Raw genomic sequence first — 21,216 nt, forward strand, 5'->3', positions numbered from 1 at the left:
AGGCTAGTGGCAGAAAAGATAAAAGCAGTAGAAGTTATCGACGTGTTTTTTTTTTTTTTGAATCTCAAATTTAAAAACCACAAATCGGTGCTATGCCATGGACTGACTCCCCTGTCAGTAATTTCAAAACATGGATCCGGGTACAGTTTCAATGAACATGGTGCTGCACAGTGATTATGTGAAAGAAGACTGTGGTTTTCTGTAGGCAGGGGCGCGGGGGAGGGGCCGGGAGGCAGAGCGGCCCGTGCGGCCGACAGACAGCCTGACGATTAGGGAGCGGTGTTTGTGCTGAAATGGGAACAAGATCTCTGGTTTCAGTTCATCATGTCCTGTGATGTCCGCGTCCCGGTTTGGAGCATTGTCCGGTGCTTACCTGGGGGGACCCGGGGGAAGGGCACCCGGGAATCTGTGTTCTCTTTGCCTCTCCAGAATTATTTCACAGTAAAAATTTAAAAGAGACAGATGATGTTTTAACAGAGGAAACTTAGGAGCAGGTGGGAAAGATACTGTAGTCAAGGCGTGGCTCCGTGAGCAGAAGTAAGTCAGACACCTCAGTGCTGGTCGTTCAAACTCAGATAAAGGGCCGCGAGCCCTTTCCCGTGTCCTTTCTGTCCCTGCGAAAGGTCCTGGAGAACAAACACCAGTTATGAAAGTTCTTAAAAATGGAGCGATGGAAACAAACAGTAGCTGATGTAATGAAGGGAAGTTTTCAAATTGTTGACTTCAAAGTATTTCAGTGTTGAGAAAAGTATCAGTTTACCCCAAACCCAGATTTTCCATATTTTTATAGATTTTTAAAAAAAAATTTTCTGAAGTGAGAAGTGGGGATCCCGGCAGAGAGACAGACTCCCACATGCATCCAACAGGGATCCACTCAGCAAGTCCACCAGGGGGCGATGCTCTGCCCATCTGGAACGTTGCTCCATTGCAACCGGAGCCATTCTAGCACCTGAGGCAGAGGCCATGGAGCCATCCTCAGCGCCTGGGCCAACTCTGCCGCAATAGAGCCTTGGCTACGGGGGGGGGGGGGGGGGAGAAGCAGATGGGCACTTCTCCTGTGTGCCCTGGCTGGGAATCGAACCCGGGACTTCCACATGCTGGGCCGACACTTTACCACTGAGCCAACCACCCAGGGCCTTAGTTGTTTTTTTTTTAGAGAAGTATCACAGTTAACATTTACACTCATTTCTTCTGAAGTGTTTCTTTCCCCCCTTCCTCCGTGGGGCACTGCTCACAGGTGCTCCTCACCTGCGTGTTGTGCTTCTTACTGCCTGATCGTGTGCATCCATAATCCGTGGTCAATGTTGCTTTCTGGTTTTTATTTTATTTTATTTATTTATTTATTATTTATTCATTTTTAGAGAGGAGGGGGGGGGAAAGAGAGAGACAGAGAGGGAGAGAGAGGAGAGAGAGACAGAGAGAGAGAGAAGTGGGGAGGAGCAGGAAGCATCAACTCCCATATGCGCCTTAACCAGGCAAACCCAGGGTTTCGAACCGGCAACCTCAGCATTTCCAGGTTGACGCTTTATCCACTGTGCCACCACAGGTCAGGCTGCTTTCTGTTTTTTAAAACTTATGTAAAGGGTATGATACTCAACATGTAGAGTTCAAATTGTTATTTTTTGAGATGAAAAGGAAATAATTGTCAGTTTGCTACTAAAAGCCATTTTTATTTGATTACAGTTTATTAATTTCACGGACATGGGGATGAATGCTTCAGAAGGAGAATGACAAGGAAGTACAGAACCGGCCTCTTCATTCCCTGGAAAGGGCAGAATGACAGAACTATGCTAGGATTTTCACAACTGCATCTTAATTATGAAATATTTTTGTTGTTTTTTTTACTTTAGTTTGAGGGAAAGAGGGAGACAGACAGGGAGAGAGATGAGAAGTGTCAGTTCTTCGTTGCAGGTCCTTAGTTGTTCATTGATGGCTTCTCATATGTGCCTTGACCAGTGGGCTTCAGCTGAGCCAGTGACCCCTTGCTCAAGCCAGTGACCTTGGGGTTATGTCTATGATCCCACGCTCAAGCTAGTGACCTCGAGGTTTTGAACCTGGGTCCTCTGTGTCCCAGGTCGACATTCTATCCCCTGTGCTACCGCCTCGTCAGGCTAATTCTGAAGTTTCTGTAGTGGACTCCCACTGACGCGTCTCCATCTTCCGCTTTCCAGAGGGCCTTACCACTCGAGGGAGCAGAGCACCGACAGTGGCCTGGGGCTGGGGTGCTACAGCGTCCCCACCACCCCAGAGGACTTCCTCAGCAACGTGGACGAGATGGACACAGGTAGGAGCCCAGCCTGCAAGTCCTTGCATTTTTTTTTTTTTTTGTATTTTTCTGAAGCTGGAAATGGGGAGAGACAGTCAGACAGACTCCCGCATGCGCCCGACCGGGATCCACCCGGCATGCCCACCAGGGGGCGATGCTCTGCCCATCTGAGGTGTTGCTTTATTGCAACCAGAGCCATTCTAGTGCCTGAAGCGGAGGCCATGGAGCCATCCTCAGCGCCCAGGCCAACTTTGCTCCATTGGAGCCTTGGCAGCAGGAGGGGAAGAGAGAGACAGAGAGGAAGGAGAGGGGGAGGGGTGGAGAAGCAGATGGGCGCTTCTCCTGTGTGCCCTGGCCGGGAATCAAACCCGGGACTCCTGCACGCCAGGCCGACGCTCTACCATTGAGCCAACTGGTCAGGACCCAAAACATTTGCATTTTTAAATCGTCTTTTTAGTGACCTCAGTTCTAAACTCTATCCAAATCACTTCATCTCAACAAACTATGTAAAATGACAACTAAACATTAGCCAGCCAGCCCCCCACGCACTGAGTCAACTCTTGCCACTTCCCCATCGTTTATACAAATACAGTTTTTTTGTTTGTTTGTTTTTTACAGAGTCAGAGAGAGGGACAGACAGGGACAGACAGACAGGAAGGGAGAGAGATGAGAAGCATCAATCATCAGTTTTTCGTTGCAGCACCTTAGTTGTTCATTGATTGCTTTCTCATACGTGCCTTGACCGCAGGCCTTCAGCAGACGGAGTAACCCCTTGTTCAAGCCAGCAACCTTGGGCTCAAGCTGGCAACCTCGGGGTCTTGAACCTGGGTCCTCCGCATCCCAGTCTGCCACTCTATCCACTGCGCCACTGCCTGGTCAGGCACAAATATAGTTTTAGAGAAGAACATAAGATTTTAAATTCTGCCATTTTTTCTTCTTTTGTGTTTCTTTTTGCTAGTCCATGTTTCCTGTAGCCTTTCCTCACGATCACGTTCCCACACCGCTGTCTGCTGTGCCTCTCTCCTCTGGAACAGTGATGCTGTCCGGGTTTTGCTTGAGATGTGTGGGCCACGCTCTCTCTGGAGACGTGCTGGTTCACGGTCCCACCAGCACGCGGACTGGTTTCCTGTCATTCACCACACTTGGGAGGCAGCGGTGGGCTCGTGGCAAGTTGATCAACTCAGAGCTCTGCTTCTGAATTGTCAGCCCCCAATCCTGGCATTGTACTGATGTCCTAAGGCCCTTTGATTGCAAAAACGGAATTTGGTCTTATTAGCCGGATATTGGCTTCATTATCAAAATGCTAATAAGCTCCCAGAAGATGTTCTGGGACCATATAAACTAAAAGACAGCTGAGATGTCTCACCATTCGGTATTTTCCACACAAGTTTTTCCTCCAGCCTCACGAATGCTAGAAAATGGTTCTGTGATGAAAAGAATTGCTTTTCCCGATGCCATTGTCCACGGAGGCTGTGCTGGTCACACTCTGCTCCCAGGTGCCTGCCCTTCCCACTCTGAATCCAGATGATGAGTCGGGCTCAAGACAGACCCGTCAGCCAGGGTGGGCCACCGCGGGGTCCCGTCGCCGCGGGGTCTCCTCGCAGCCGCTCGGGGGGTCCCCTCACAGCCGCTGTGGGGTCCCCTCGCAGCCGCCCCCGGGGTCCCCTCGCAGCCGCCCATGGGGTCCCCTCACAGCCGCCCCCGGGGGTCCCCTCGCAGCCGCCCCAGGGTCTCCTCGCAGCCGCCCCCGGGGTCCCCTCGCAGCCGCCCATGGGGTCCCCTCGCAGCCGTCGCGGGGTCCCCTCGCGGCCGCCCACGGGGTTCCCTCGCGGCCGCCCCGGGGGTCTCCTCGCGGCCGCCCCCGGGGTCCCCTCGCGGCCGCCCCCGGCGTCCCCTCGCAGCCGCCCCCGGGGTCCCCTCGCAGCCGCCCCGGGGGTCCCCTCGCAGCCGCCCCCGGGGTCCCATCGCAGCCGCCCCGGGGGTCCCCTCGCAGCCGCCCCCGGGGTCCCATCGCAGCCACCGCGGGGGTCCCCTCGCAGCCGCCCCCGGGGTCCCATCGCAGCCGCCCCGGGGGTCCCCTCGCAGCCGCCCCCGGGGTCCCATCACAGCCGCCCGGGGGTCTCCTCGCAGCCGCCGGGGGTCCCATCGCAGCCGCCCCCGGGGTCCCCTCGCAGCCGCCCCCGGGGTCCCCTCGCAGCCGCCCCGGGGTCCCCTCGCAGCCGCCCCCGGGGTCCCCTCGCAGCCGCCCCCGGGGTCCCCTCGCAGCCGCCGGGGGTCCCCTCGCAGCCGCCCCCGGGGTCCCCTCGCAGCCGCCGGGGGTCCCCTCGCAGCCGCCCCGGGGTCCCCTCGCAGCCGCCGGGGGTCCCCTCGCAGCCGCCCCCGGGGTCCCCTCACAGCCACTGCGGGGGTCCCCTCACAGCCGCCCGGGGGTCCCCTCGCAGCCGGCGTGGGGTGTCCTCGCAGCCGCCGGGGGTCCCCTCGCAGCCGCCCCCGGGGTCCCCTCGCAGCCGCCCCCGGGGTCCCCTCGCAGCCGCCGGGGGTCCCCTCGCAGTCGCCCCCGGGATCCCCTCGCAGCCGCCCGGGGGTCCCATCGCAGCCGCCCCGGGGTCCCCTCGCAGCCGCCCCTGGGGTCCCCTCGCAGCCGCCGGGGGTCCCCTTGCAGCCACCGCGGGTCCCCTTGCAGCCACCGCGGGGTCCCCTCGCAGCCGCCCCCGGGGTCCCCTCACAGCCGCCCGGGGGTCCCATCGCAGCCGCCCCGGGGTCCCCTCGCAGCCGCCCCCGGGGTCCCCTCGCAGCCGCCGGGGGTCCCCTTGCAGCCACCGCGGAGTCCCCTCGCAGCCGCCCCCGGGGTCCCCTCACAGCCGCCCGGGGGTCCCATCGCAGCCGCCCCGGGGTCCCCTCGCAGCCGCCCCCGGGGTCCCCTCGCAGCCGCCGGGGGTCCCCTTGCAGCCACCGCGGGGTCCCCTCGCAGCCGCCCCCGGGGTCCCCTCACAGCCGCCCGGGGGTCCCATCGCAGCCGCCCCCGGGGTCCCCTCGCAGCCGTCGCGGGGTCCCCTCGCAGCCGCCGTGGGGTGTCCTCGCAGCCGCCCCCGGGGTCCCCTCGCAGCCGCCCCCGGGGTCCCCTCGCAGCCGCCCGGGGGTCCCATCGCAGCCGCCTCGCAGCCGCCCCCGGGGTCCCCTCGCAGCCGCCCGGGGGTCCCATCGCAGCCGCCCCGGGGTCCCCTCGCAGCCGCCCCCGGGGTCCCCTCACAGCCGCCCGGGGGTCCCATCGCAGCCGCCGGGGGTCCCCTTGCAGCCACCGCGGGGTCCCCTCGCAGCCACCCCCAGGGTCTCCTCGCAGCCGCCCCGGGGTCCCCTCGCAGCCACCGCGGGGTCCCCTCGCAGCCACCGCGGGGTCCCCTCACAGCCCGTCCCTGGCGTGTTTAGAAGATTGCACGGACTGTCTTGTGAGGAGTCACACAGGGAATAGTTTCAACTGTTTATTTTGCTTTCTTTTAATTTATGACTTCAGCTTTCTCCCTCCTTTCCTCCCTCCCTCTCTTTCTCCATCTCTCCCTCTCTTCATTTTTTGGTGTGAGATTTATTTTGTCTCTTTGGAGTGGCTCCTTCCTGTGTTTTATGGTCGTTTGTTTCATCTTTTAAACAAAGGGAAGCCAGTACAGGAAAGAGAGGAAAGGTAAATAAGAAAAGACTTAAGGAGACTTAAATCTAAGCGTGAATTTTATTCTGTGGCTTTTTAAAAGGACCTCTAGTGGGTAAATGGAGAATGTTTTAAAGCCAAAACGTGGAATGAAGTGGTATCCTGAAAAGACCGTAGTCTTTGCAGACAGGCCACCTAAGTTTCTCCTCCACTTTCTGGTAGTGGCTGGGGGGGGGGGGGGAGTACACCATCCCCACCCCCCCACCCCCACCCCCTTCTTGAATTCCTCACCTATAAGGCCGGAGTGATGTGCTCACTTCATAGAGCCGGAGTCCTGAGATCATGGAGCGTGGCCCCAGATCCTCTTTCCTCCTCCTAAGAAGGCTGAAGTCATGTACGCGAGGAACTTGATAAAACACTAGGGCTCCACGTTAACCCGGTTAGGTGAATGTCAGCCCGCTGAGTCTAGTCTAGGGTCACGTCTTGGAAGTCTCTGTAGGAAGTGGGCGTAAACCCTCTCGCAGGGAGAGATGGGGTTGACCGCGGGTGGGCAGGGATCCGCTGACTGCACCTGGAAGGGGAGAGCCAGCTGAGCACGCACACCCCTTGCAGAACGCACATCACATGGGAAACAACAGCTGGACTGGCTGTGTGAAGATGAGAGTATAAGAAAATAGCAAGAGCAAAGCCCTGGGGACGTTATTCAGCCTTCCAGAGTCTTCTGAAAGGATCACACCCTTTCAAGAGTTGCCTGGTTTTTGTCTCTCCCACTTCTTAGGTGGATAAGAACTGCAAAGACCAAAAAGGTTACAGTGAGGTTGCAAAGTTGTTGCAAAGAGAGATATTTTTAAACTTGTTAACCTCAACAGAGAACTTTCACTATCTCCCTCATGCCTTCCATGTGCAGGGAGAGAGCGCAAAAGGAAGTCTTGAAAACAGAGAGCTTTTAGTGTGGCTCAAAATGTCTTCTTGAGTTGTTAGAAAGTTAAAACAGAGTATCACTAGAGGCAAATGATTCTAACGGGAGAGGAAGAACCTAAAGACACCAGCCTCTTAGATCAGATCAGTTTTCTAGGCAGATGATTCTTTTTAAACCTCATTTCCATCTACTCCAGTGGGCAGAACAAGTTATTCTGCATTTTCTTTTCTAATTTGATGTTTTACATTAAGTCCATATTCTCTGCTTTTTGCAATGAAAATTCGATAAAATTTTGCCAAGAAGCATTGATATTTTGTGGGTTACAGAAAAGCCATTAAGCTTTGCTATCCCCAAAATAAGTTGGGTTTGGTTATGTGCCTCCCTCATCACCAAGAGAGACGTCTGTTTCCCACCCTGGGAAATATTTGATGCACGCGGTTAAAATGAATCGTCGGCAGCTTTACTCAGAATAGTGAAATGTCTGTGCACGCTGTTCAGGAAGGCAACCGCACTTGTGAGACAGACACAAAAGCCAATTTAATGAAATCCTTAAACATCGCCATGGGGGCTGGGGGTAGCCGGCCTTGGTTACCAGTGCCCCTCAGTCGGGGAGGTATAGCACACCTCTTCCAGAAATTGGGGCTGCTGGAATCCACTAGCTCTTCCAATGTTGCGTGATCCACGGTGATGGAGTTCCAAGATTTTTCTTGCTCTGAGCACAGTCAACTCCCATTGATGGTCTGTTTGTATGTATGTGAGTGGGGACACCATATGGTGCTTGACTCCAGTTTGTGAGGAAGGTGTTATAATCTGCGTTTCCTGTGGATAAACTGAAGGTCAGACAGCTCATATACGTCCCAAGTTACATGTGTCTAAAGGTCCCAGGGCTACAAAAGGCCAGCCTACGGGCACAGAGGTCAGCACATGGACTCTCACAATTCATGAAAAACGTGAATTTCTCATGTTATATCCCAGCTGCTTGACTTTCCTTCAACACAGCCTTTTCTCAACTGTGTGCTGTAGACTAGTAGGGTATAAATTCTGCCAAACTTGGATTAGGTGAGTCAGTAGGTTTAGGAAATGGATTTCTAAACAAACAAGGTAAAATAAAGAAGATTTCTTTACTGAGAGGCATCTCAGAACCTTCACCCGCTCGTGTGCATTGTGACTCACGTGCCTTGTGAGAGAGGCAGCTCGTTGTGCGAGAGGGGTGTGTGCAGAGGGAGGGGTGGTCCGCAGAACCCACTTTATACAATGCTTTGGAATCAATCCCTAGAGCCACGAGTGAAGACAGCCTCTTAATAACACGGTAAAAGAAACCCCTCGCTCCTGTCTTTGAACATAGAAGGGGAGACTGGGGGTATCTAGAAGCCTGAGGTTACATCCTGAGTTCAGTGCTGGGATGAGGTGTTGGTAGGGCAGGCCCTCTACTCCTCCACAAAACAGCTCTTCTCGCTGCTGTCCCCAGGAGGCACAGAGCGGAGGTCAGACTGCAGGGCCTGCACACGGGCCTGTCCTGCCTCCCTGGACTCCCGCGTGCTGGACCGTGTCTGCCCAGGGCAGCTGGAGATTCACCGGCAGCCCCGCCTCTCCTGTGAGCGAGCATCACCAACTCGGTGTCAGCAGCGGCCGCTGACATTTTGCTCAGAGACAAGCTGTGTTAGACCTGCAGCAATATAATCTGTTTAAACGCAGGCACAGTGCAAATGACGATGAGTTATGTTATCACTTGGGCTGTCCCTCTTTCAAGAGCTTAAAGAAGAAGTCAATTTTTTCTTCTCCTTCTGTTGCAGGAGACAGCGCAGGACAGACACCCATGAACATCAACCCTCAGCAGACCCGTTTCCCTGACTTTCTGGACTGTCTGCCCGGAACCAATGTGGACCTCGGCACGTTGGAGTCCGAAGACCTGATCCCCCTGTTCAACGACGTCGAGTCCGCTCTGAACAAAAGCGAGCCCTTCCTCACCTGGCTGTAATCGGCGCCCCGTGTCCCGTGGGCGCGGCCACGACCTGACATTTCCTGGGCCCCTGGGGAACATCGCCTGAGCAGAGGGCATCCCGCGGGGGGCACCACCTTCCGCCTCCGTGACTCACGCTCCCTCCTTTCCACGTGGCCAGTTGAGTCATTGCCTGGGTCTGATTGACAGTCACTGAAGTTAAGCGTAAATAAACGTTCTGCTTTCACTTTGCGCCAGCCCGCATCCCCGCGGGCGAGGCAGAACGGCTCCTTCCCTTTTCTCCCTGCAACCAGCCCCACGACGTAAGTAAGCGGTGTGGGGTGTTCGTTGAAATTGACCCATCAATTGATTATACACCATAAAAAGTTGACCACAGGCAGTGACTTTTCTGACAGGCGGCGCGGTCCAGGAAATGTGCGCAAAATTAGACCTGATTTTACCATTTCATAAACTGTGCGGGTGACGGTAGTACCAGATGCTTTAAATATGTAACCGAGCTTTAAACGTCATCGTACGGACGGTAAAATCCTGCTGTGTGGAATGCAGCGTCGTGTTGGATCCGTACTGGTTCCGATGATCTTCCCACGCCTGGACTTGATCTTCCTGTCCTTGTCCGCACGGCGTTGGGACAGCCAGCCCCTGCCGCGAGCGGAGAGGAGCAGCAGATCTTATGAAAGAGACCAGTGTGCTACTAATTAGGAACAGTTCATTAAACAGAACATTTTTAAAATGGCAACTGGGATTTAAAAACAAACTAACTGCCGCTTAGAGTTTGATGCTCATCTTCTGAAGCGCTGTACTTTTGTAGCTGATGACCAAGGGCAGCCAGATGTTTTTTGATAGATCAGTGGCAACTTGCATCTCTGTCTTTTTTCGAAACTGCTCCATCGGCCTCAGGACGACATCACGTTCAACCTGGTGGCACCCGCGGGAAGCGGTGCCTTTTGCAATTCTGAAGCCTTGTCAGTCTTTGCTTGTGAGATTTCAAGCGTTGTATAAAACAGTCTTCTCTAGGAAACTGTTTGAAGAATGACTGACGTTTAAAAACAGTGCCCTCTTGAAAAGGGTGTATGGTGGAGACAGGTTTCCGAATTCAGTAAAATTGATTCCTAAGTCTAGTATCCTAACCCTGTTTGCTACAGTTGGTATAAAAAAAAAGGCATGAAATATATACTCTATACCTCTTATGTAACCAAAAACTGTTTTGTTGTTTTTTTTTAATGAGCTTTTAAGGACTGAGAGCGAGCATCAGGTTCACTGGGCATGCGCGGTCTGCGCTGCCAATGACGTCCTCAAACTGTGTCATGTTCTCAACTGACATTATTTATAATCTATGAACTTAATATCTTTTTTGAAAAGACAATTAATTCAGGTCTCCGGGAAGAACCTTTCAATTCCCTAGAGGGCTTACTTGCTCAGGATCTTAAATGAGATCCTTCTCAAACTGTCAGAACATAGATGGGCAGACTGCATTTTATCTTGTTGGAGAGAAGGCACGTGAAAAGGTCAGAGAGGAAGTCGTCAGGTGATGGACTCGAGTGGAAGGGATACCCCGTTGAGAAATGGAAATAGAAAAGTTACAGCATCCCAAAAGCAAGACAAGCAGGAGGGGAGGAGAGGTGCCCCCAAAGAACAGAAAGACAATTTCCCACTCCAGTCTTGATACCGAAAGACGGTTGTAGGAAGAGGCGGCTTTGGTGCACTTTACGTGGTGGGGGAGGGGCCGGGTGGGGCAGCCTTGTCCGAGCAGATGCTGAGCGCCTGTCAGGAGGACCAGGCTGGAGCCTGCTGTCGCTTCCAACAGCATGAAGGGCTTTCTCTTTCCTGAAGGACCCCTGGGTTATGTTTCTCTGCTCCCCTCCCTCTCTTCAAGTGCTCCGGGAGAGGCAGGCGTGATGTTGATGTTGCTACGAAGTTGAAGGGAGCACTGTTTCTTTTTCTTTGATGTTAGCAATAATTGCAAGAAGAGTTGTACATTCTAAGAACAAAAACAAAAAACAAGGGACCTAACAAAACTGAGCAGTGTTACTGTATTTTTTTTTAAAAAAAAATATTTTTATAGACTCATTTTCAGGTGATGATCCATAAGAGAAACAAATACCCCTCTTTTTTTAAAAAAAGATAGTTAAAACATTGATCATTTGTATTACCAATTTTTAGAATTTTCTAGTAAGCTTGTGGCATTAGAAAACACTAGAAGATTTTCGGCTTTTTTAGTGAAATTAGTTGAGACATTTATTAATGAACATAACAAATATTTCTCCAGAGTTAAATATGGACCCTATGTGTTTACTAATAGATAAAGCCAGATATACTTTTTTGTGTGTTTGTTTTTAAGGCCATAAAAGACAGCTTTTATTAAAGAACACTAAAGCTAGAAATCTATGTAAGAACAACCTTTTAAAGGCTATTTCCTGTTATTGTGAGTGTTAACACCCCTGCAGAATCAAGATAAGGTGCTATTTATACTGTTCTTCTTGTTGGTAAACAGCTGCCAGGATATCTAGTCTTTTTAGTCCTACATCAATCAATCAATTTCAACATTTCATCCAATAGTGTTGCCATGAAAAACACATTAAAATGGAAAAATGCCTTCAGAGATCTTTCTGGGTGTTATTTTTTTCCTGATTAAACACATTTTCTTGAAGTAGATATATTGTTAAAACCTATTTGCAGCTCTGTTAAAGCTAAGTGATGCTTAGTGTTTCACCATAGTATTTAGGATGTGAAATGCCACCTCTTTTCACGGATTATACAATAGACGAGAAGCACGTAAAACAGAAAAAGAAGAAAAAAAAAAGTTAGGGGGTGCTGTTGCCCCGCCCCCGCGGGGTCAAAAAGCTCTCTGTAGAAGAAAGTGATCTGGGGTGACAGAAGTGTGGTTAATTATGAGTTGTGTTCTCATGACATAATTAGGAAGTAACTTCTGAAAGTACAACTTTTATGGGGGGAGGGGAAACTGTTAAAAAGAAATGGTAGATTCCTTTAATTGGGAAAAATGGGTGATGGACAGAGACCGTTTCCCTAATACACTACATCATTTATGTGCTAGTACTTTTAACTTTGAAAGAAATTTACTTCTACGTTTTGTTTTGTTTTTTTTTGTAATACGACATATGTACGTTTATTTTTAATTTAGAATGCTATGCATACAGAAAGTATGCAGCCAAATCAATCAGATCGAACCATTTTACCTGGACTTTGGTACTGGTTTTTACGTCTCTGATTCTGTATAAGAAAAATAAATACAATCGAATTTCCACTGGAGGCTTTGTCCTTTTATTATTCTTGTGTGTGTGCTTTATGGAGGGCTTTGGGTGGTACCAGAGAGGAGCTTATGCAACCCTCCTGGCAGAGGATGAAAGAAAGAAAATTTTGTGAGGAAACATTTTTTTGGCTCAAATGCCTGTTCTTTAACAGGCTGAATAGCCACAGAATTTTGGTTTCTACTTTATGTGAAATGACCCACAGGAATTTTTTTAAGCGTGTGTGTGTGTATGCGTGTATATAAAAATCACACCGTCCTGACTGTGACCGAGACGTCAGAACTAGATAGGGATTCAGTTTTCCATTGTTAACAATGGGGTGTACCTTCTTGTTCTCGAAACTGAAAACAGCTCTCCATTTTCTGTGTACCTGTGACAGTGTATTGTCCTCTGCCTATGGCATCCCTTGATTCTCGTTGTCGTGATGCCTTTGTCACTGCACAGACACTCTAGTGAGAGCGCCCCTAGTGGAGCGTGGCCGCAGAAGCACTCAGCTACATACAGCAGAGAGAAGAGATGCTCCATGAGAACACTGTCAACGTTCCAGGTCTAAGTCTCCTGCATGGTATCTCATCGTTACTTGTAATGTGCTTCTTGTTGCAAATGTCATAAGATCACAACATGTATAAAGTGGAAAACTAAAAATTGTGTATCTCCTCAAATGTCACATTAAAAAAAAAGTATGTTACATTTTTTTTTAGCAAATGGAAAGCAATTATACATGTTAAGAAACTTGCATTTTTCAGCAGTAATATTACTAATACTTGTTGAGCATTTACCATTTCCCAGGCACTGTGCAGAAGCTTGCTGTATATTATCTAATTTACACTGCATAGCAGTCTTACTGCATCAACGGTATTATCCTCAGTTTGCAGATGGAGAAATTGATGTTTGGAGAGGTTATGCGTAAGGTCCCACAGTAAGCAACTGATACATCCAATTTCCCGGTCATCATCTCATGCCAGTACACGTAGTTGTTGTATACCTCATGATTTTTAACAACAACTAACATTATTTTGTATGAATGTCCCTGTTGATAGCTATTTGGTAGCTACAAATAGCACTGTAAGAAACAGCTTGTTCATTTTTCAATTTTCAACTACTACAGTTGACATACAATATTATATTCGTTTCAGGTGTACAACCCATTATATCTGACTAAGTGGTCATCGGTAAATTTTATACCCATCTGACACTAGACCTACTTATTAGAATATTATTGACTAGATTCTTGTGACTGTTCTGTAACCACCAACTTGTATTTCTTAATCCCTTCACTTTTTTGTGTGTGTGACAGAGAGAGGGACAGATAGGGACAGACAGGAAGGGAGAGAGATGAGAAGCATCAGTTCTTCGTTGTGGCACCTTAGTTCATTGATTGCTTTCTCAAATGTGCCTTAATCAGGGGCTATAGCAGACTGAGTGACCCTTATTCACGCCAGCGACCCTGGGCTCAAGCCAACGACCATGAGCTTTAAGCCAGTGACCATGGGGTCATGTACATAAATGATCCCATGCTCAAGCTGGCAATTTTGTGGAGTTTGAAACCTGGGTCCTCAGTGTCCCAGGCTGGCACTCTATCCACTGTGCCACCGCCTGGTCAGGCCTCGGTTTTTAATTTCTTTTTTTTTTTTAATAAATAAACTTTTATTTTAATGGGGTGACATCAATAAATCAGGGTACATATATTCAAAGAAAACATTTCCAGGTTATCTTGTCATTTAGTTCTGTTGCATACCCATCGCCCAAAGAGAGATCGTCCTCCATCACCCTCTATCCAGTTTTCTTTGTACCCCCTCTCCCTCCCCCTCCCCCTCTCCCTCCTTCCCTCCCCCCACCCCCTGTAACCACCCCACTCCTGTCCATGTCTCTTAGTCTCGTTTTTATGTCCCACCAATGTATGGAATCCTGCAGTTCTTGGTTTTTTCTGATTCACTTATTTCACTCCGCATAATGTTATCAAGATTCCACCATTCTGCTGTAAGTGATCCGATGTCATTTCTTCTAGCTGAATAGTATACCATGGTGTATATGTGCCTCATCTTCTTTATCCAGTCTTCTATTTTTTTTTTACAGTGATTAAAAGCCTTTAAGCAAACTCTTGGCCAATACCGCAAGAATCCATAAAAGAGTAGTGTCCTTAACATGTTCACCAAGTCCAAGTTGGCCCCATCACCATGCCAAATCCCTGAAAAATGCAACCCAACCACAGTTCAGTCTGTTAGGAGCTGTCACAGGGAGCAGGAGTCCAGGAAAAGTCCACATCCAGGAAAAGTTCTTACGGCACTGGAATTGTTGTCACCATTCTATACTTTGCAGCTCATGTCCAAGTCCCAATGACCGCTGCTTCTAGCTGGTAATGATTCAGGTAGACTGGAAAAGCCATCTGCAGCATATGTGGAGATGGAGCTTCTGTTCTCCTCTGCCTGGAGAGATGAGACCAGGTTGCTTTTCCCTGGAGCTCTGTGACTGTGGCATGGTAAAGAGAACCTTGGGATACACTAAGCTGGGTGGCAAAGGTAGATTCATAATAGAAGTTGGCAAAAGGGGGAAAGAGAGCTCTAAATTAGGAGTAGGTCCCAGCCTGAAATATGAGTGGGGCATTGAGGTAGGAGGGATAAAGGAAACACTATATATTAAGCAAAGCAGCAGAAAATAGGACTATCAACACACACAACAGATCTTTGAGGGAAGAATAAAAAACCTGACTATTCAGGCAAAACATAGTTAAGTGGCCCTTGTGCAAATGAGATCAGTTTACCTGCTTCTTGGAAGAAATACCCTAGGCTCGTCCACAGTGTTGTAGATAGGGCCGACAGCCCTGGGCACCTTCAGCCTTCAGTGGCAAACCCCAGCATTCTGGGCAAGGTTAGGTCATAGGTGGCTGGAGCAGGGCTGGAAGAGACTGAACCCTCCCTTAGAGGAGCGAGGGGGAAGCCCACCTTCCAGTGTCCCTGTTTCCTCACAGCAGAGGCGTGTAAGCCTGGCAGGCTTTAGCTCAATGACCTTCCTTTCCACTATTGAAGCAGGACCCAGATGGCATCCTATGAGACCCCTTTGGGGCGTTGGAGCCTTTAAGGGTGTATCCTAAAAGCTGGTAGTTCCCCTGATCTCTATTGGGCTTTTTCTGCCTCTAGGTATCTTAAATGCCATGCTCAGAAGATCTCACTGAGGGGTTTGAGGATCCCCATCTACCTATATAAATCTTTTCCATATATCTGGAGCTATTTGGAAAAAGACAAAACAGTGTTATTAGCTGGATCTAATAAAGAAGGTAGTAGTTTCCAGGTGAAAAAGATTTGGTGTCTCCTGTTCATTAGCATTCAAAAGAAATGTAAAAAAAATTTTTTTAAGTAAAAAGCATGATATGGTAGACCCGTAGGAGTTCCAGGATATGACTACCCCCTTTAAAAAAATTTTTTTTAAATTGACCTTAAAATGTTTGCTGAGTACACTTTAATAATACCTTAAGGTTTTCAATTTCTTGCTCTCTCTTCTCCGACACCCCCGTGGTGTGAAACTTGGCACACCGGAAGATTCCCCAGAGGCTCTACACACTGTCCTCATTTTACTGGATTCTTCTTCCTTTTTGCTGTTCTGATTGGGTGGTTTTTGCTTCCTTACATTTCAAATTGCTGATTAAATTCTCAGCTTCATCTACTCTACTGTTGATTCCCTGTAAATTATTCTTCACTTTGGTTAGTGCAGGGGTTGGGAACCTTTTCGGCTGAGAGAGCCATGAACGCCACATATTTAAAAATGTAACTTCGTGAGAGCCATACAACGACCCGTGTACGTTATGCATTATCCAATAAAAATTTGGTGTTGTCCTGGAGGACAGCTGTGATTGGCTCCAGACACCCGCAACCATGAACATGAGCGATAGGAAATGAATGGATTGTAATACATGAGAATGGTTTTTTTGTTTTTTTTTTTTGTTTTTTTTTTCTGAAGCTAGAAACCGGGAGAGACAGTCAGACAGACTCCCGCATGCGCCCGACCGGGATCCACCCAGCACGCCCACCAAGGGGGCGATGCTCTGCCCCTCCGGGGCATCACTCTGCCGCGACCAGAGCCACTCTAGCGCCTGGGGCAGAGGCCAAGGAGCCATCCCCAGCGCCCGGGCCATCTTTGCTCCAATGGAGCCTCGGCTGTGGGAGTTGGAAGAGAGAGACAGAGAGGAAGGAGAGGGGGAGGGGTGGAGAAGCAGATGGGCGCCTCTCCTGTGTGCCCTGGCCAGGAATCGAACCCGGGACTTCTACACGCCAGGCCGACGCTCCACCACTGAGCCAACCGGCCAGGGCCTGAGAATGTTTTATATTTTTAACATTTTTTATTAAAGATTTGTCTGCGAGCCAGATGCAGCCATCAAAAGGGCCACAATCTGGCTCGCGAGCCGTAGGTTCCCGACCCCTGGGTTAGCGTGTCCTTCATTTCTGAATGCTTCTTCTTTTAATGATTTGCATGTTCTTTTATATGATTTCAATGTTTATCTATTCTCCTAAGTTCCCAGAGCATCCTTCTCACCCCTGCTTTGACTCTGCATCTAATAGATTGCTTGTCTCCATTTAGTTGAGGGTTTTTTTCCCCTTGAGTTTAGTTCTGTTCTTTCATTTGGGGCCTGTTTCTCCATGTCCGCATGTTGGCAGCCTCCTTGTGTTTGTTTCTGTGTATTAGGTAGAGCTGCTACATCTCCAGGACTTAATGCAGTGGCCTTCTGTCGCAGGTGTCCTGTGGGGTCCAGTGGCACAGCCTCCTCGGTCCCCTAAGCTGAACATTCAAGGGGTGCCCGCTCCTTATCCCCCAGGTGGCTGTGTACGGCCTCCTGCTGCGGTTGAGCCTTGAGGGTTGTTGGCACATCCGTGGGAGGGATGTGCCCCAGGCTGATGAGCTGCCAGCACCCAGGAGGATCCGCTGTGCGAGCGCCCACCCTGGGGAGCAGCACTTCCTTCAGCAGGGCTCAGGTGCCCACCGAGTCTGCCCCTTGAGTGTGTCACTGGTGGAGGTGGTTGGGTGGTGCTTTCGACACGGTCTGAATCTGTCCAGGTGCCCTGGCTCTGGGGCCTCAAGGGAGGCGCAGAACAAGGTCAGCCGCTGCCCAAGTTCTGCCCGGGGCCACCCAGCATGAGCTACAGACTAACCTGCAGACGGCTGCTACTTGTGCTGGGCTTGGAGGCACCCAGGAGACAACAAGCTGTGAGCCAAGACCGGCTGCAGCTCGTGCCGGGTCTGGGGCCACTCTGAGGGGTACAGGGCACGCGGAGGCCTGATGCTGCTTGTTTGAGAGGTTTTAGGAAAGTGTGAAGCCTGAGCCAGGGCAGACCGTGCGTGTGGAAAAGCTGTCAGAAACAGATGGAGTGGCCCGCAAGGCGGGTGGGACAGGGTCTCAGGGTGTCACCGGGGAGGGGCTAGCAGTGTGACCAGACACTCAGCTGTGACAGAAACAGATGGAGTGGCCTGCAAGGCGGGTGGGACAGGGTCTCAGGGTGTCACCGGGGAGGGGCTAACACTGTGACCAGACACTCAGCTGTGACTCCCGGCTGCCTGCGCTGTGAGGGGGGGGGGGCTCAGAGAAAAGTAATGACCACGGCCAGTGCCTCTGTCTGGGAGACAGCTACTCTCGGCTGCCTGCTCTGTGAGGGGGGGTGCTCAGAGAAGGAGTAATGACCACTGCCAGTGTCTCTGTCTGGGAGACAGCTACTCCCGGCTGCCTGCTCTGTGAGGGGGGGGCTCAGAGAAGGAGTAATGACCACTGCCAGTGTCTCTGTCTGGGAGACAGCTACTCCCGGCTGCCTGCTCTGTGAGGGGGGGGGGGGGCTCAGAGAAGGAGTAATGACCACGGCCAGTGCCTCTGTCTGGGAGACAGCTACTCTCGGCTGCCTGCTCTGTGAGGGGGGGTGCTCAGAGAAGGAGTAATGACCACTGCCAGTGTCTCTGTCTGGGAGACAGCTACTCCCGGCTGCCTGCGCTGTGAGGGGGGGGGCTCAGAGAAGGAGTAATGACCACTGCCAGTGTCTCTGTCTGGGAGACAGCTACTCCCGGCTGCCTGCTCTGTGAGGGGGGGGCTCAGAGAAGGAGTAATGACCACGGCCAGTGCCTCTGTCTGGGAGACAGCTACTCCCGGCTGCCTGCGCTGTGAGGGGGGTGCTCAGAGAAGGAGTAATGACCACGGCCAGTGCCTCTGTCTGGGAGACAGCTACTCCCGGCTGCCTGCTCTGTGAGGGGGGGGGCTCAGAGAAGGAGTAATGACCACTGCCAATGTCTCTCTCTGTCTGGGAGACAGCTACTCCCGGCTGCCTGCTCTGTGAGGGGGGGGCTCAGAGAAGGAGTAATGACCACGGCCAGTGTCTCTGTCTGGGAGACAGCTACTCCCGGCTGCCTGCTCTGTGAGGGGGGGGGGGGCTCAGAGAAGGAGTAATGACCACTGCCAGTGCCTCTGTCTGGGAGACAGCTACTCCCGGCTGCCTGCTCTGTGAGGTGGAGGCTCAGAGAAGGAGTAATGACCACGGCCAGTGCCTCTGTCTGGGAGACAGCTACTCCCGGCTGCCTGCGCTGTGGGGGGGGGGGGGCTCAGAGAAGGAGTAATGACCACTGCCAGTGCCTCTGTCTGGGAGACAGCTACTCCCGGCTGCCTGCTCTGTGAGGAGAGGGCTCAGAGAAGGAGTAATGACCACTGCCAGTGTCTCTGTCTGGGAGACAGCTACTCCCGGCTGCCTGCTCTGTGAGGTGGAGGCTCAGAGAAGGAGTAATGACCACTGCCAGTGCCTCTGTCTGGGAGACAGCTACTCCCGGCTGCCTGCTCTGTGAGGAGAGGGCTCAGAGAAGGAGTAATGACCACTGCCAGTGCCTCTGTCTGGGAGACAGCTACTCCCGGCTGCCTGCTCTGTGAGGGGGGGGGGCTCAGAGAAGGAGTCATGACCACGGCCAGTGCCTCTGTCTGGGAGACAGCTACTCCCGGCTGCCTGCTCTGTGAGGGGGGGGGGCTCAGAGAAGGAGTAATGACCACTGCCAGTGCCTCTGTCTGGGAGACAGCTACTCCCGGCTGCCTGCTCTGTGAGGGGGGGGGGCTCAGAGAAGGAGTCATGACCACGGCCAGTGCCTCTGTCTGGGAGACAGCTACTCCCGGCTGCCTGCTCTGTGAGGGGGGGGGGCTCAGAGAAGGAGTAATGACCACTGCCAATGTCTCTCTCTGTCTGGGAGACAGCTACTCCCGGCTGCCTGCTCTGTGAGGGGGGGGCTCAGAGAAGGAGTAATGACCACGGCCAGTGCCTCTGTCTGGGAGACAGCTACTCCCGGCTGCCTGCGCTGTGAGGGGGGGGCTCAGAGAAGGAGTAATGACCACTGCCAGTGTCTCTGTCTGGGAGACAGCTACTCCCGGCTGCCTGCTCTGTGAGGGGGGCTCAGAGAAGGAGTAATGACCACTGCCAGTGCCTCTGTCTGGGAGACAGCTACTCCCGGCTGCCTGCTCTGTGAGGGGGGGGTGCTCAGAGAAGGAGTAATGACCACTGCCAGTGTCTCTGTCTGGGAGACAGCTACTCCCGGCTGCCTGCTCTGTGAGGGGGGGGTGCTCAGAGAAGGAGTAATGACCACTGCCAGTGCCTCTGTCTGGGAGACAGCTACTCCCGGCTGCCTGCTCTGTGAGGGGGGGGGGGCTCAGAGAAGGAGTAATGACCACTGCCAGTGCCTCTGTCTGGGAGACAGCTACTCCCGGCTGCCTGCGCTGTGGGGGGGGGGGGGCTCAGAGAAGGAGTAATGACCACTGCCAGTGCCTCTGTCTGGGAGACAGCTACTCCCGGCTGCCTGCGCTGTGAGGGGGGGGGGCTCAGAGAAGGAGTAATGACCACTGCCAGTGCCTCTGTCTGGGAGACAGCTACTCCCGGCTGCCTGCTCTGTGAGGTGGAGGCTCAGAGAAGGAGTAATGACCACTGCCAGTGCCTCTGTCTGGGAGACAGCTACTCCCGGCTGCCTGCTCTGTGAGGGGGGGGGGCTCAGAGAAGGAGTAATGACCACTGCCAGTGCCTCTGTCTGGGAGACAGCTACTCCCGGCTGCCTGCGCTGTGAGGGGGGGGGCTCAGAGAAGGAGTAATGACCACTGCCAGTGCCTCTGTCTGGGAGACAGCTACTCCCGGCTGCCTGCTCTGTGAGGTGGAGGCTCAGAGAAGGAGTAATGACCACTGCCAATGTCTCTCTCTGTCTGGGAGACAGCTACTCCCGGCTGCCTGCTCTGTGAGGGGGGGGGCTCAGAGAAGGAGTAATGACCACGGCCAGTGTCTCTGTCTGGGAGACAGCTACTCCCGGCTGCCTGCTCTGTGAGGGGGGGGGGGGGTGCTCAGAGAAGGAGTAATGACCACTGCCAGTGTCTCTGTCTGGGAGACAGCTACTCCCGGCTGCCTGCTCTGTGAGGGGGGGGCTCAGAGAAGGAGTAATGACCACGGCCAGTGCCTCTGTCTGGGAGACAGCTACTCCGGCTGCCTGCTCTGTGAGGGGGGGGGGGCTCAGAGAAGGAGTAATGACCACTGCCAGTGCCTCTGTCTGGGAGACAGCTACTCCCGGCTGCCTGCTCTGTGAGGGGGGGGGGGTGCTCAGAGAAGGAGTAATGACCACTGCCAGTGTCTCTGTCTGGGAGACAGCTACTCCCGGCTGCCTGCTCTGTGAGGTGGAGGCTCAGAGAAGGAGTAATGACCACTGCCAGTGTCTCTGTCTGGGAGACAGCTACTCCCGGCTGCCTGCGCTGTGAGGGGGGGGGGGGGTGCTCAGAGAAGGAGTAATGACCACTGCCAGTGTCTCTGTCTGGGAGACAGCTACTCCCGGCTGCCTGCTCTGTGAGGGGGGGGGGGGTGCTCAGAGAAGGAGTAATGACCACTGCCAGTGTCTCTGTCTGGGAGACAGCTACTCCCGGCTGCCTGCTCTGTGAGGGGGGGGGGGGCTCAGAGAAGGAGTAATGACCACGGCCAGTGTCTCTGTCTGGGAGACAGCTACTCCCGGCTGCCTGCTCTGTGAGGGGGGGGGGGGCTCAGAGAAGGAGTAATGACCACTGCCAGTGTCTCTGTCTGGGAGACAGCTACTCCCGGCTGCCTGCTCTGTGAGGGGGGGGGGCTCAGAGAAAGAGTAATGACCACTGCCAGTGCCTCTGTCTGGGAGACAGCTACTCCCGGCTGCCTGCTC

At 52.5% G+C, this 21,216-nt stretch overlaps 1 protein-coding gene across 1 annotated transcript in view; it reads left to right on the forward strand.

Moving 5' to 3' along the window:
• LOC136379479 (WW domain-containing transcription regulator protein 1-like) overlaps positions 1 to 12,050 on the forward strand; it is a 68,624-nt gene extending 56,574 nt beyond the window's left edge. Inside the window, exons 8-9 of the mRNA XM_066346899.1 lie at positions 2,172 to 2,284; positions 8,619 to 12,050. Coding sequence (XP_066202996.1) covers positions 2,172 to 2,284; positions 8,619 to 8,803 — 298 coding nt within the window. The 3' untranslated portion in view covers positions 8,804 to 12,050. The remainder of the gene's footprint in view (positions 1 to 2,171; positions 2,285 to 8,618) is intronic.
• Positions 12,051 to 21,216: the final 9,166 nt, after the last annotated feature.

Source organism: Saccopteryx leptura, chromosome 8, assembly GCF_036850995.1.
Source record: "Saccopteryx leptura isolate mSacLep1 chromosome 8, mSacLep1_pri_phased_curated, whole genome shotgun sequence".
NCBI lineage: Eukaryota > Metazoa > Chordata > Mammalia > Chiroptera > Emballonuridae > Saccopteryx > Saccopteryx leptura.